The following is a 16,303-nucleotide window of genomic DNA, read 5'->3' as shown; positions in this document are numbered from 1 at the left end:
CGTGTGACCTGTGTTATATGTAGTGTATATAACATGCGGTGTATATAACGTGCGGTGTATATAACGTGTGACCTGTGTTATATGTGGTGTGTATAATGTGCGGTGTATATAACGTGCGGTGTATATAACGTGTGACCTGTATGATATGTGGTGTGTATAACGTGCGGTGTATATAACGTGCGGTGTATATAACGTGCGGTGTATATAACGTGCGGTGTATATAACGTGTGACCTGTGTTATATGTGGTGTATATAACGTGTGGTGTATATAACGTGCGGTGTATATAACGTGCGGTGTATATAACGTGTGACCTGTGTTATATGTGGTGTATATAACGTGCGGTGTATATAACGTGCGGTGTATATAACGTGTGACCTGTGTTATATGTGGTGTATATAACGTGTGGTGTATATAACGTGCGGTGTATATAACGTGTGACCTGTGTTATATGTGGTGTATATAACATGTGGCCGGTGTTATATGTGGTGTATATAACGTGCGGTGTATATAACGTGCGGTGTATATAACGTGTGACCTGTATGATATGTGGTGTGTATAATGTGCGGTGTATATAACGTGCGGTGTATATAACATGTGGTGTATATAACGTGTGGCTGGTGTTATATGCGGTGTATATAACATGCGGTGTATATAACATGTGGTGTATATAACATGTGGCCGGTGTTATATGTGGTGTATATAATGTGTGGTGTGTATATAACGTGGTGTGTATATAACGTGGGGTGTATATAACGTGGGGTGTATATAACGTGCGGTGTATATAACGTGCGGTGTATATAACGTGGGGTGTATATAACGTGGGGTGTATATAACGTGCGGTGTATATAACGTGTGGTGTATATAACGTGCGGTGTATAAAACGTGTGACCTGTGTTATATGTGGTGTATATAACGTGCGGTGTATATAATGTGCGGTGTATATAATGTGTGACCTGTATGATATATACACCGCACGTTATATACACCACATATCATACAGGTCACACATTATATACACTGCACATTATATACACCGCACGTTATATACACCACATATAACACAGGTCACACGTTATATACACCGCACGTTATATACACCGCACGTTATATACACCACATATAACACAGGTCACACGTTATATACACCGCACGTTATATACACCACACGTTATATACACCGCACGTTATATACACCGCACGTTATATACACCGCACGTTATATACACCGCACGTTACATACACCGCACGTTATATACACCGCACGTTATATACACTACATATAACACAGGTCACACGTTATATACACCGCACGTTATATACACCGCACGTTATATACACCGCACGTTATATACACCGCACGTTATATACACTACATATAACACAGGTCACACGTTATATACACCGCACGTTATATACACCGCACGTTATATACACCACATAACGTGCAGTGTATATAACGTGCGGTGTATATAACGTGTGACCTGTGTTATATGTGGTGTATATAACGTGCGGTGTATATAACGTGCGGTGTATATAACGTGTGGTGTATATAACGTACGGTGTATATAACATGCGGTGTATATAACGTGCGGTGTATATAACGTGTGACCTGTGTTATATGTGGTGTATATAACGTGCGGTGTATATAACGTACGGTGTATATAACATGCGGTGTATATAACGTGCGGTGTATATAACGTGTGACCTGTGTTATATGTGGTGTATATAACGTGCGGTGTATATAACGTGCGGTGTATATAACGTGCGGTGTATATAACGTGTGGTGTATATAACGTGCGGTGTATATAACGTGTGACCTGTGTTATATGTGGTGTATATAACGTGTGGTGTATATAACGTGCGGTGTATATAACGTGTGACCTGTGTTATATGTGGTGTATATAACGTGCGGTGTATATAACGTGCGGTGTATATAACGTGTGACCTGTGTTATATGTGGTGTATATAACGTGCGGTGTATATAACGTACGGTGTATATAACGTGCGGTGTATATAACGTGCGGTGTATATAACGTGTGGTGTATACAACGTGTGGTGTATACAACGTGTGGTGTATACAACGTGTGGTTTAACATGCGGTGTATATAACATGTGGTGTATATAACGTGTGGCTGGTGTTATATGTGGTGTATATAACGTGCGGTGTATATAACGTGCGGTGTATATAACGTGTGACCTGTATTATATGTGGTGTGTATATAATGTGTGGTGTATATAACATGCGGTGTGTATATACCATATACCGTGTTCTCTAACATGCTGCAAAAAAAAAAGGGTTAATACAGAAGACAATTAACTCTCCGCCTGACTACTCTGATAACCTCTGACCTCTGTTCTCTGAGTTCCTTCAGAGGTCAGGGGTTTCAGTGCAGGAGTAGAGAAGGAGAGAGCTTTTTTGTGTTGCAGCATGTAAGAGAACACTGGGTCACTTACACACTGCAGTAAATAAAGGGGTAAGCAAAAGGTAGTCTGCCCCCGCACCTCTGTATATAACCATAGGATTCTGCCTCTGGCCACAGGAAAACATTTTTTGGCCACATCACCGAGTATGTATGTATGTATGTATGTATGTATGTATGTATGTATATATGTTAGTGTGTAGGGGAGGGGGGGCCCCATACAGTTTTTTGCTATGGGGCCCCATGAATCCTAGCTACGCCCCTGCATGTGGCCTGTGTTATATGTGGCGTATATAACGTGTGGCGTGTATAACATGAGGTATATATAGCTATATAGTCCCATATATACCCCCTTAGTCTCAGGTCGCACCTTCTGTTCCTGGAGCTGAGCCTTCACCACTTTGGCCTCTGAGGAGGGAGGCTTCTGGGCCTCCATCAGATCCTCAATTTCGGACACCCAGCTGAGCACAGTCTCCTGGTTCTCGAGTGGTTCTGGCAGCGCCAGGGCATGCTGGGAAACCTGTAGAAGAGCAGAGCTGTGTATGGTACCAATGTAATATACAGATCTCCACCATGCTGTCCCTCATATAATAAGCAGTCTATTACATACCGTCTTGCTATAGGCGTCCCATTTTTCCACTTGATACTGAGACTCTGTCTGGGCCTCACGACTGGTCTGTACCTGGAAGCACAGGGAAGTTCTGTATGTTACATATATGTTACATGTGACTCCACAGTCATCAGAGAAGAAAGAGTATGAGAGAAAGGAGACCCGGAGTGTCCAGCCCAGCAAACTAATTCTCCATATTATGGGGTGACACTACAGTCACTGACACCACCAAACCGTACATCCAGAGCATACAGCGGAACTCCACTGCACTCATGCACTGTCCAGAGCCAACAGAGGAGCTCCACCATGCTCCTGCACCATCCAGAGCCAACAGAGGAGCTCCACCATGCTCCTGCACCATCCAGAGCATAGAGAGGAGCTCCACCATGCTCCTGCACCATCCAGAGCATACAGAGGAGCTCCACCATGCTCCTGCACCATCCAGAGCATACAGAGGAGCTCCACCATGCTCCTGCACCATCCAGAGCCAACAGAGGAGCTCCACCATGCTCCTGCACCATCGAGAGCCAACAGAGGAGCTCCACCATGCTCCTGCACCATCCAGAGCCAACAGAGGAGCTCCACCATGCTTCCACACCATCCAGAGCATACAGAGGAGCTCCACCATGCTTCCACACCATCCAGAGCATACAGAGGAGCTCCACCATGCTCCTGCACCATCCAGAGCCAACAGAGGAGCCCCACCACGCTTCCACACCATCCAGAGCATAGAGAGGAGCTCCACCAAGCTCCTGCACCATCCAGAGCATACAGAGGAGCTCCACCATGCTCCTGCACCATCCAGAGCATACAGAGGAGCTCTACCGCGCTCCCACACCATCCAGAGCATACAGAGGAGCTCCAAGATGCTCCTGCACCATCCAGAGCATACAGAGGAACTCCACCATGCTCCTGCACCATCCAGAGCATACAGAGGAGCTCCACCATGCTCCTGCACTATCCAGAGCATACAGAGGAGCTCCACCATGCTCCTGCACCATCCAGAGCATACAGAGGAGCTCCAACATGCTCCTGCACCATCCAGAGCATACAGAGGAGCTCCACCATGCTCCTGCACCATCCAGAGCATACAGAGGAGCTCCACCATGCTCCTGCACCATCCAGAGCATACAGAGGAGCTCCAACATGCTCCTGCACCATCCAGAGCATACAGAGGAGCTCCACCATGCTCCTGCAATATCCAGAGCATACAGAGGAGCTCCAACATGCTCCTGCACCATCCAGAGCCAACAGAGGAGCTCCACCATGCTCCTGCACTATCCAGAGCATACAGAGGAGCTCCACCATGCTCCTGCACCATCCAGAGCATACAGAGGAGCTCCAACATGCTCCTGCACCATCCAGAGCATACAGAGGAGCTCCACCATGCTCCTGCACCATCCAGAGCATACAGAGGAGCTCCACCATGCTCCTGCACCATCCAGAGCATACAGAGGAGCTCCAACATGCTCCTGCACCATCCAGAGCATACAGAGGAGCTCCACCATGCTCCTGCAATATCCAGAGCATACAGAGGAGCTCCAACATGCTCCTGCACCATCCAGAGCCAACAGAGGAGCTCCACCATGCTCCTGCACCATCCAGAGCATACAGAGGAGCTCCACCATGCTCCTGCACCATCCAGAGAATACAGAGGAGCTCCACTGCGCTCCTGCACCATCCAGAGCCAACAGAGGAGCTCCACCACAGTCCCACACCATCCAGAGCATACAGAGGAGCTCCACCACACTTCTGCACCATCCAGAGTATACAGAGGAGCTCCACCGCGCTCCTGCACCATCCAGAGCATACAGAGGAGCTCCACTGCGCTCCTGCACCATCCAGAGCATACAGAGGAGATCCACCACAGTCCCACACCATCCAGAGCATACAGAGGAGCTCCACCACACTTCTGCACCATCCAGAGTATACAGAGGAGCTCCACCGCGCTCCTGCACCATCCAGAGCATACATAGGAGCTCCACCGCGCTCCCGCACCATCCAGAGCATACAGAGGAGCTCCACTGCACTCCCACACCATCCAGAGCATACAGAGGAGCTCCACCGCACTCCCGCACTATCCAGAGCATACAGAGGAGCTCCACCGCGCTCCCGCACCATTCAGAGCATACAGAGGAGCTCCACCACGCTTCCACACCATCCAGAGGAGCTCCACCACACTCCCGCACCATGCAGAGCATACAGAGGAGCTCCAACATGCTCCTGCACCATCCAGAGCATATAGAGGAGCTCCATCGTGCTCCGGCACCATCCAGAGCATACAGAGGAGCTCCACCATGCTTCGGCACCATCAGGAGCATAAAGAGGGGCTCCACCATGCTCCCAGACCATCCAGAGCATACAGAGGAGCTCCACCGTGCTTTGGCACCGTCCAGAGCATACAGAGGAGCTCCACCACGCTTCCACACCATTCAGAGCATACAGAGGAGCTCCACCGCGCTCCCGCACCATCCAGAGCATACAGAGCAGAACTCCACAACACTCCAACATAATCCAGAGCATACAGAGGAGATCCACGGCACTATCGCCCCGTCCAGAGCATACAGAGGGGCTCCACCACGCTCCCACACCATCCAGAGCATTTAGAGGAGCTCCACCATGCTCCTGCACTGTCCAGAGCATACATAGGAGCTCCACCGCGCTCCCGCACTATCCAGGACATACAGAGGAGCTCCACCGTGCTCCTGCACCATCCAGAGCATACAGAGGAGCTCTACCACGCTCTCACACCATCCAGAGAATACAGAGGAGCTCCACCATGCTCCCACCCCATCCAGAGCATACAGAGGGGCTCCACCATGCTCCTGCACCATCAAGAGCATACAGAGGAGCTCCACCATGCTCCCACACCATCCAGAGCATACAGAGGAGATCCACCACGCTCCTGCACCATCCAGAGCATACAGAGGGGCTCCACCACGCTCCCACACCATCCAGAGCATTTAGAGGAGCTCCACCATGCTCCTGCACTGTCCAGAGCATACAGAGGAGCTCCACCGCGCTCCCGCACTATCCAGGACATACAGAGGAGCTCCACCGTGCTCCTGCACCATCCAGAGCATACAGAGGAGCTCTACCACGCTCTCACACCATCCAGAGAATACAGAGGAGCTCCACCGTGCTCCGGCACCATCCAGAGCATAAAGAGGAGCTCCACCGTGCTCCCACCCCATCCAGAGCATATAGAGAGGAGCTCCACCATGCTCCTGCACCATCAAGAGCATACAGAGGGGCTCCACCACGCTCCCACACCATCCAGAGCATTTAGAGGAGCTCCACCATGCTCCTGCACTGTCCAGAGCATACAGAGGAGCTCCACCATGCTCCTGCAATATCCAGAGCATACAGAGGAGCTCCACTGCGCTCCTGCACCATCCAGAGCATACAGAGGAGCTCCACCATGCTCCTGCAATATCCAGCGCATACAGAGGAGCTCCACCATGCTCCTGCACTATCCAGAGCATACAGAGGAGCTCTACCACGCTCTCACACCATCCAGAGCATAGAGAGGAGCTCCACCATGCTCCTGCACCATCCAGAGCATACAGAGGAGCTCTACCGCGCTCCCACACCATCCAGAGCATACAGAGGAGCTCCACCATGCTCCTGCACCATCCAGAGCATACAGAGGAGCTCCACCACGCTTCCACACCATCCAGAGCATACAGAGGAGCTCCACCACGCTCCCACACCATCCAGAGCATACAGAGGAGCTCCACCACGCTCCCACACCATCCAGAGCATACAGAGGAGCTCCACCACGCTCCCACACCATCCAGAGCATACAGAGGAGCTCCACCACGCTCCCACACCATCCAGAGCATACAGAGGAGCTGCACTGCGCTCCGACACAATCCAGAGCAAACAGCAGAGTTCCTCCATCACATTCTGTTTGAATTTTCCTCTTCACCAGACTCTGGTGAAATAACAGACATGAGTGGACATGGGTCGGATTACAGAAACATCTATCATCCATGAGATTTATACACAATCTCTTTATTTTGACCAATTATAAACCAGACTGAGATCACATGACAGGAACATGGCAGGTTGCTGTGGTAATATCTCTTGGTTGATGGGGTATTGACCTCAGCCAACTCGCCGGCGCACTCAGTCAGCACTTTTACGGTCCTCGTGATGATGGGTTCTCCGCTCTTGTCTCCGGTTGGATATTGTGTCACTTCCACGATCTCGGTGACCACGGTCTCTGTCACCTCTGTCACCTCCGTCACCTCCCTGGTGGCAAGCGGCTTCCATGACCAGCTTCCCCCCGATGCCCTCTGTAGGGTTCCCCTCTGCGGAGTCCACACATTGCGGTGATCTGGTGTAGACCTGGGAGTGTCTCTGTGAGCCGGTGTGACATTGGCGTCAGCGTTGTTCTGTTTGGGCAGCGGCTCCTTGGCGGTTGGGGCCACGTTCAGTTCATTCTGCTTCTTATCGGTGGCGGCAGATGTGGCACCGGCCTCTACATTGTTCCTCACGCTCTGGATGTCGATGATGGATTCCTTCTTCATACAACATTCCTTCAGGAAGCGCTGGGATTTACGGTTCCTGTCCCCCAGGCAGCTGGGCCGGCTAACTGAATTACCCATTATCCTCAGACATCAGCCCCAGCCTGAAAAAGAAATGGGAGAAGTCGTTACTGACCATGTGACAGAGAGGTGATCGCAACGCAGAACATACAATGTGCCCTCACAACCTGCTATCAGTGAACATAACCAAAGGCTGCTCACAGCTGAGGGTCTGTTACAGTTGTATCCCACGTGGCCTGCAGTCTGATCAGACACCGATACACTGTAACAAACAAGAGTGATGTTAGGACTGCCGTGGCCTCTGGGCGTTTTTCATCACAAATTTTTATCCTGATCTTGTAACAAGTCCTCAGCTGTGAGATGGACAATAAGACCTAAACCCCCCCACTTTCCTTTCATTTTCTACGTTTTTTGATAAACATGATTTGCTACAATTTTACACCAAATCCTGGTGATAATACATGAATATGAAGTTTAATCTGAAAGAAAGCGAAGAGACTGGGTAACCGCCATTACACAGGACTGTGCACCGAGGGCTGGGTAACATCCTACACAGGACTGTGCACTGGGTAACCGCCATTACACAGGACTGTGCACCGAGTGCTGGGTAACATCCTACACAGGACTGTGCACTGGGTAACCGCCATTACACAGGACTGTGCACCGAGTGCTGGGTAACATCCTACACAGGACTGTGCACTGGGTAACCGCCATTACACAGGACTGTGCACCGAGTGCTGGGTAACATCCTACACAGGACTGTGCACTGGGTAACCGCCATTACACAGGACTGTGCACCGAGTGCTGGGTAACATCCTACACAGGACTGTGCACTGGGTAACCGCCATTACACAGGACTGTGCACAGCACGCTGGGTAACCGATAATACACAGGACTGTGCACCCCTAAAATTACACCGATATTATACAGGACTGTGCACAGAGTGCAGTGTAACCGCCATTACACAGGACTGTGCACCCCTAAAATTACACCGATATTATACAGGACTGTGCACCGAGTGCCGTGTAACCGCCATTACACAGGACTGTGCACCGAGTGCTGTGTAACCGCCATTACACAGGACTGTGCACCGAGTGCCGTGTAACCGCCATTACACAGGACTGTGCACCGAGTGCCGTGTAACCGCCATTACACAGGACTGTGCACCGAGTGCCGTGTAACCGCCATTACACAGGACTGTGCACCGAGTGCTGTGTAACCGCCATTACACAGGACTGTGCTCCGGGTAAGCTGTGCACCGAGTGCCGTGTAACCGCCATTACACAGGACTGTGCACCGAGTGCCGTGTAACCGCCATTACACAGGACTGTGCACCGAGTGCCGTGTAACCGCCATTACACAGGACTGTGCACCGAGTGCCGTGTAACCGCCATTACACAGGACTGTGCACCGAGTGCTGTGTAACCGCCATTACACAGGACTGTGCTCCGAGTGCGGTGTAACCGCCATTACACAGGACTGTGCACCGAGTGCTGTGTAACCGCCATTACACAGGACTGTGCACCGAGTGCTGTGTAACCGCCATTACACAGGACTGTGCACCGAGTGCTGTGTAACCGCCATTACACAGGACTGTGCACCGAGTGCTGTGTAACCGCCATTACACAGGACTGTGCACCGAGTGCTGTGTAACCACCATTACACAGGACTGTGCACCGAGGGCTGTGTAACATTCTACACAGGACTGTGCACCGAGTGCTGTGTAACCGCCATTACACAGGACTGTGCACCGAGTGCTGGGTAAAATCCTACACAGGACTGTGCACTGGGTAACCGCCATTACACAGGACTGTGCACCGAGTGCTGTGTAACCACCATTACACAGGACTGTGCTCCGAGTGCTGTGTAACCGCCATTACACAGGACTGTGCTCCGAGTGCTGTGTAACCGCCATTACACAGGACTGTGCACCGAGTGCTGGGTAAAATCCTACACAGGACTGTGCACTGGGTAACCGCCATTACACAGGACTGTGCACCGAGTGCTGGGTAACATCCTACACAGGACTGTGCACTGGGTAACCGCCATTACACAGGACTGTGCACCGAGTGCCGTGTAACCGCCATTACACAGGACTGTGCACCGAGGGCTGTGTAACCGCCATTACACAGGACTGTGCACCGAGTGCTGTGTAACATTCTACACAGGACTGTGCAGCACTGGGTAACCGCCATTACACAGGACTGTGCACAGCACAGGACTGTGCACCCCTGTAATGAGTAACCGATATTACACAGGACTGTGCACAGAGTGCTGGGTAACTGCCATTACACAGGACTGTGCACCGAGTGCTGGGTAACATCCTACACAGGACTGTGCACTGGGTCACCGCCATTACACAGGACTGTGCACCGCACGCTGGGTAACATCCTACACAGGACTGTGCACCCCGTAATGGGTAACCGATATCACACAGGACTGTGCACCGCATGCTGGGTAACTGATAATACACAGGACTGTGCACTCCGTAATGGGTAACCGATATCACACAGGACTGTGCACCGCATGCTGGGTAACTGATAATACACAGGACTGTGCACTCCGTAATGGGTAACCGATATCACACAGGACTGTGCACCGAGTGCTGGGTAACTGATAATACACAGGACTGTGCACCCCGTAATGGGTAACCAATATTACACAGGACTGTGCACCCTGTTACACCTGGGTGTCACAATGGCCATAGTAAGAGAACATTTTCAGGACAAGGATTGATATATCGGTGGCTCCTGCCGCCATAGACCCCACATGCACTGTGCTGCCGCCATAGACCCCACATGCACTGTGCTGCCGCCATAGACCCCACATGCACTGTGCTGCCGCGAACACAACGTCTCAATCAGGGCTGCCGGGAGCGCACAGCTGACCAGACGTATCAATGTTTTGTCTGCAGGATTAATCGGTCAGGAGGGCGGAGGATTAACGCTCAGCAGGAGACAGATGACAGGCGGGGCCCTCACCTACCATGTATACAGATTACTCCGGGGCCCCTCCTGACATCTGCATATATACATACTGCCTATAGCCTCAGTTAGGAGGATTCTCTGCCCTGATACGTTGTAACAAACAGGACAGGAGAGATCTTTGCTGATGTGCCTACCTCCCAGAGGATTCTCTGCCCTGATCCACTGTAACAAACCCTCAGCTGTGAGAAGTAGTAGGTCAGGGTCAGGTTGGTGGACAATACCTGTACACAGTGCGGAGCTACCACATCGGGGGGAGGGGTATGGGACGTCTGTTCTGGTGGACATGGCGCCACCCTGTATGACCTAGTCATTCACCCCAAAAGTCAATGAGAGCGGGGTCTCGGGGGCCCCAGCTGGGTGCCTCTGCACAGAGCTTGGCTACGTTGGTGAGAAGAGAAATGAACCATCTGTTGGGGCTGGAGTACAATGGCACAGGCAGCGGGCATGATGTGGGCACAGAATAGAAAGCAGACGGGCACGGCACAGAGCGCATCACCAAACAATCACTGCAACATCCCTGTGTTCTCAAGCCCTGGCAAAGGGCCAAAACCAGTGATAAAGGCTTCCCTTCCCCGGATTCCTCCATCTAGGATGAGATCTGTACCAACAGTGCCCCTTACACCTCACTGTGAGGAGGATGGCCGCAACTGCACCAAATACCCCAACATGAGGACCTGACAGTGATCAACAGCAGGAAAAAATACAATGTATCTGTACGGATACAACCCATGCCCCTGTATCGGCTGGGGGAGGGGCCAGACCATGATGAATAAGGTGAATAATCAGACCACCTGGTGATCTCAGAGTAAATAAGACAGTCATCAGGATCATCTGAGGAGGGCTCTTTGACCCTGTTGTGCCATACAGACAGCACTGCTGCATGGATCGCACTCAGAACCCAGGAGAGACCAGCCATGAATAACAGATCTACATCCCATCAATGGAGACCAGAACCCAGGAGAGACCAGCCATGAATAACAGATCTACATCCCATCAATGGAGACCAGAACCCAGGAGAGACCAGCCATGAATAACAGATCTACATCCCATCAATGGAGACCAGAACCCAGGAGAAACCAACCGTAAAAGACAGATCTACATCCAAATCAATGGAGACCAAAACCCAGGAGAGACCAGCCATGAATAACAGATCTACATCCCATCAATGGAGACCAGAACCCAGGAGAAACCAACCGTAAAAGACAGATCTACATCCAAATCAATGGAAACCAGAACCCAGGAGAGACCAGCCATGAATAACAGATCTACATCCCATCAATGGAGACCAGAACCCAGGAGAAACCAACCGTAAAAGACAGATCTACATCCAAATCAATGGAGACCAGAACCCAGGAGAGACCAGCCATGAATAACAGATCTACATCCCATCAATGGAGACCAGAACCCAGGAGAAACCAACCGTAAAAGACAGATCTACATCCAAATCAATGGAGACCAGAACCCAGGAGAGACCAGCCATGAATAACAGATCTACATCCCATCAATGGAGACCAGAACCCAGGAGAGACCAGCCATGAATAACAGATCTACATCCCATCAATGGAGACCAGAACCCAGGAGAAACCAACCGTAAAAGACAGATCTACATCCAAATCAATGGAGACCAGAACCCAGGAGAGACCAGCCATGAATAACATATCTACATCCCATCAATGGAGACCAGAACCCAAGAGAGACCAGCCATGAATAACAGATCTACATCCCATCAATGGAGACCAGAACCCAGGAGAAACCAACCGCAAAAGACAGATCTACATCCAAATCAATGGAGACCAGAACCCAGGAGAGACCAGCCATGAATTACAGATCTACATCCCATCAATGGAGACCAGAACCCAGGAGAAACCAACCGTAAAAGACAGATCTACATCCAAATCAATGGAGACCAGAACCCAGGAGAGACCAGCCATGAATAACAGATCTACATCCCATCAATGGAGACCAGAACCCAGGAGAAACCAACCGTAAAAGACAGATCTACATCCAAATCAATGGAGACCAGAACCCAGGAGAGACCAGCCATGAATAACAGATCTACATCCCATCAATGGAGACCAGAACCCAGGAGAGACCAGCCATGAATAACAGATCTACATCCCATCAATGGAGACCAGAACCCAGGAGAAACCAACCGTAAAAGACAGATCTACATCCAAATCAATGGAGACCAGAACCCAGGAGAGACCAGCCATGAATAACAGATCTACATCCCATCAATGGAGACCAGAACCCAGGAGAAACCAACCGTAAAAGACAGATCTACACCCAAATCAATGGAGACCAGAACCCAGGAGAGACCAGCCATGAATAACAGATCTACATCCCATCAATGGAGACTAGAACCCAGGAGAGACCAGCCATGAATAACAGATCTACATCCCATCAATGGAGACCAGAACCCAGGAGAAACCAACCGTAAAAGACAGATCTACATCCAAATCAATGGAGACCAGAACCCAGGAGAGACCAGCCATGAATAACAGATCTACATCCCATCAATGGAGACCAGAACCCAGGAGAAACCAACCATAAAAGACAGATCTACATCCAAATCAGTGGAGACCAGAAACCAGGAAAGACCAGCCATGAATAACAGATCTACATCCCATCAATGGAGACCAGAACCCAGGAGAGACCAGCCATGAATAACAGATCTACATCCCATCAATAGAGACCAGATATTAGTAGTGACTGACCTAAATGACAGATCTATATTCTATTCCATCAATAAAGTCAAGACCACAAAACACAGCAGAGACTGACCATGAATGACAGATCTGCATACTATCAATGGAGAACAGCTCTCAGGAGGAATCTCCATCTACTATTATCTGGTTACAGCTTCTAAAGATCTCCTGTTTCTTCTGTAGAAGTCACCAGAGTCTTTAATAGGCTGAAATAAGTGTCTGAGGGCTGAAGGGAAGGCACATAGGATGGGCTGAAGGATTTAGGGAGCAATAAGGGAAGCCGTAGGTACCCAAAAATTATAGATCCTTCAAGAAGACAACAACGAGAAGAGAAACCATCAGGAGATGAATCATGAGATGAGGAAGAAAGAAGATAGAGAAACCTAAGAATAAAGAAAAATAATAAACAAGAAAAATATATAGAATGAGAAGATGGAGAAAAGAAAAGGAACTAGAGAAAAAATTAAGAATGAAAAGACAAAAGAAAAGAAGGAGGGAGAGGTGAAATAGATGAAGAGATAGAAAGTAGTTCCTGTCAAACACCAGATCTACATCCCATCAATGGAGACCAGAACCCAGGAGAGACCAGCCATGAATAACAGATCTACATCCCATCAATGGAGACCAGAACCCAGGAGAAACCAACCGTAAAAGACAGATCTACATCCAAATCAATGGAGACCAGAACCCAGGAGAGACCAGCCATGAATAACAGATCTACATCCCATCAATGGAGACCAGAACCCAGGAGAAACCAACCGTAAAAGACAGATCTACATCCAAATCAATGGAGACCAGAACCCAGGAGAGACCAGCCATGAATAACAGATCTACATCCCATCAATGGAGACCAGAACCCAGGAGAGACCAGCCATGAATAACAGATCTACATCCCATCAATGGAGACCAGAACCCAGGAGAAACCAACTGTAAAAGACAGATCTACATCCAAATCAATGGAGACCAGAACCCAGGAGAGACCAGCCATGAATAACAGATCTACATCCCATCAATGGAGACCAGAACCCAGGAGAAACCAACCGTAAAAGACAGATCTACACCCAAATCAATGGAGACCAGAACCCAGGAGAGACCAGCCATGAATAACAGATCTACATCCCATCAATGGAGACCAGAACCCAGGAGAGACCAGCCATGAATAACAGATCTACATCCCATCAATGGAGACCAGAACCCAGGAGAAACCAACCGTAAAAGACAGATCTACATCCAAATCAATGGAGACCAGAACCCAGGAGAGACCAGCCATGAATAACAGATCTACATCCCATCAATGGAGACCAGAACCCAGGAGAAACCAACCATAAAAGACAGATCTACATCCAAATCAGTGGAGACCAGAAACCAGGAAAGACCAGCCATGAATAACAGATCTACATCCCATCAATGGAGACCAGAACCCAGGAGAGACCAGCCATGAATAACAGATCTACATCCCATCAATAGAGACCAGATATTAGTAGTGACTGACCTAAATGACAGATCTATATTCTATTCCATCAATAAAGTCAAGACCACAAAACACAGCAGAGACTGACCATGAATGACAGATCTGCATACTATCAATGGAGAACAGCTCTCAGGAGGAATCTCCATCTACTATTATCTGGTTACAGCTTCTAAAGATCTCCTGTTTCTTCTGTAGAAGTCACCAGAGTCTTTAATAGGCTGAAATAAGTGTCTGAGGGCTGAAGGGAAGGCACATAGGATGGGCTGAAGGATTTAGGGAGCAATAAGGGAAGCCGTAGGTACCCAAAAATTATAGATCCTTCAAGAAGACAACAACGAGAAGAGAAACCATCAGGAGATGAATCATGAGATGAGGAAGAAAGAAGATAGAGAAACCTAAGAATAAAGAAAAATAATAAACAAGAAAAATATATAGAATGAGAAGATGGAGAAAAGAAAAGGAACTAGAGAAAAAATTAAGAATGAAAAGACAAAAGAAAAGAAGGAGGGAGAGGTGAAATAGATGAAGAGATAGAAAGTAGTTCCTGTCAAACACCAGATCTACATCCCATCAATGGAGACCAGAACCCAGGAGAGACCAGCCATGAATAACAGATCTACATCCCATCAATGGAGACCAGAACCCAGGAGAGATCAGCCGTGAATGACAGATCTGCATCTAATCAATGGAGACCAGACCACATATCCCAGCAGAGGCTGACTGACAGATCTACATCTTCATCAATGGAGACCAGAACTTAGGAGAGATCAGCCATGAATGACAGATCTACATCTTATCAATGGAGACCAGCACCCAGTATAGACCAGCCATGAATGACAGATCTACATCCCATCAATGGAGACCAGCACCCAGTATAGACCAGCCGTGAATGACAGATCTACATCTCATCAATGGAGACCAGCACCCAGTATAGACCAGCCGTGAATGACAGATCTACATCTCATCAATGGAGACCAGCACCCAGTAGAGACCAGCCGTGAATGACAGATCTACACCTAATCAATGGAGACCAGAACCCAAGAGACCCCAACAGTGAATGACAGATCTACATCTACTCAATGGACTCCAGATCCCAGACTAAGCAGAAACTGACCATGAATGACAGATCTACATTCCATCAATGGAGACCAGACCAAAAATTCCAGCAAAGACTGACTGACAGATCTACATCTCATCAATGGAGACCAGAACCCAGGAGAGACCAGCCGTGAATGACAGATCTGCATCTAATCAATGGAGACCAGACCACATATCCCAGCAGAGACTGACTGACAGATCTACATCTTCATCAATGGAGACCAGAACCCAGGAGAGATCAGCCGTGAATGACAGATCTACATCTTATGAATGGAGGCCAGAACTCAGTATAGACCAGCCATGAATGACAGATCTACATCCCATCAATGGAGACCAGAACCCAGGAGTGACCAACAGTGAATGACAGATCTACATCTCATCAATGGAGACCAGACCACATATCCCAGCAGAGACTGACTGACAGATCTACATCTTCATCAATGGAGACCAGAACC

At 49.2% G+C, this 16,303-nt stretch overlaps 1 protein-coding gene across 4 annotated transcripts in view; it reads right to left on the bottom strand.

Moving 5' to 3' along the window:
* Nucleotides 1-16,303, bottom strand: part of LOC138782919 (microtubule-actin cross-linking factor 1, isoforms 6/7-like) — a 156,703-nt gene that overhangs the window by 115,491 nt on the left and 24,909 nt on the right. For 3 of the 4 annotated variants that reach the window (XM_069956902.1, XM_069956903.1, XM_069956905.1), the window contains exons 2-4: nt 7,141-7,667; nt 3,032-3,103; nt 2,792-2,941 (exon numbers count right to left, since the gene is read on the bottom strand). In XM_069956902.1, coding sequence (XP_069813003.1) covers nt 2,792-2,941; nt 3,032-3,103; nt 7,141-7,644 — 726 coding nt within the window. In that variant the 5' untranslated portion in view covers nt 7,645-7,667. Of the gene's footprint in view, nt 1-2,791; nt 2,942-3,031; nt 3,104-7,140; nt 7,668-7,785; nt 7,806-16,303 lie in introns of those variants that run through there. The other variant, XM_069956904.1, reaches the window with a different exon arrangement.

This window comes from Dendropsophus ebraccatus, chromosome 2, assembly GCF_027789765.1.
Source record: "Dendropsophus ebraccatus isolate aDenEbr1 chromosome 2, aDenEbr1.pat, whole genome shotgun sequence".
Taxonomy (NCBI): Eukaryota; Metazoa; Chordata; class Amphibia; order Anura; family Hylidae; genus Dendropsophus; species Dendropsophus ebraccatus.
This window is presented reverse-complemented; position numbering and strand designations above follow the sequence as displayed.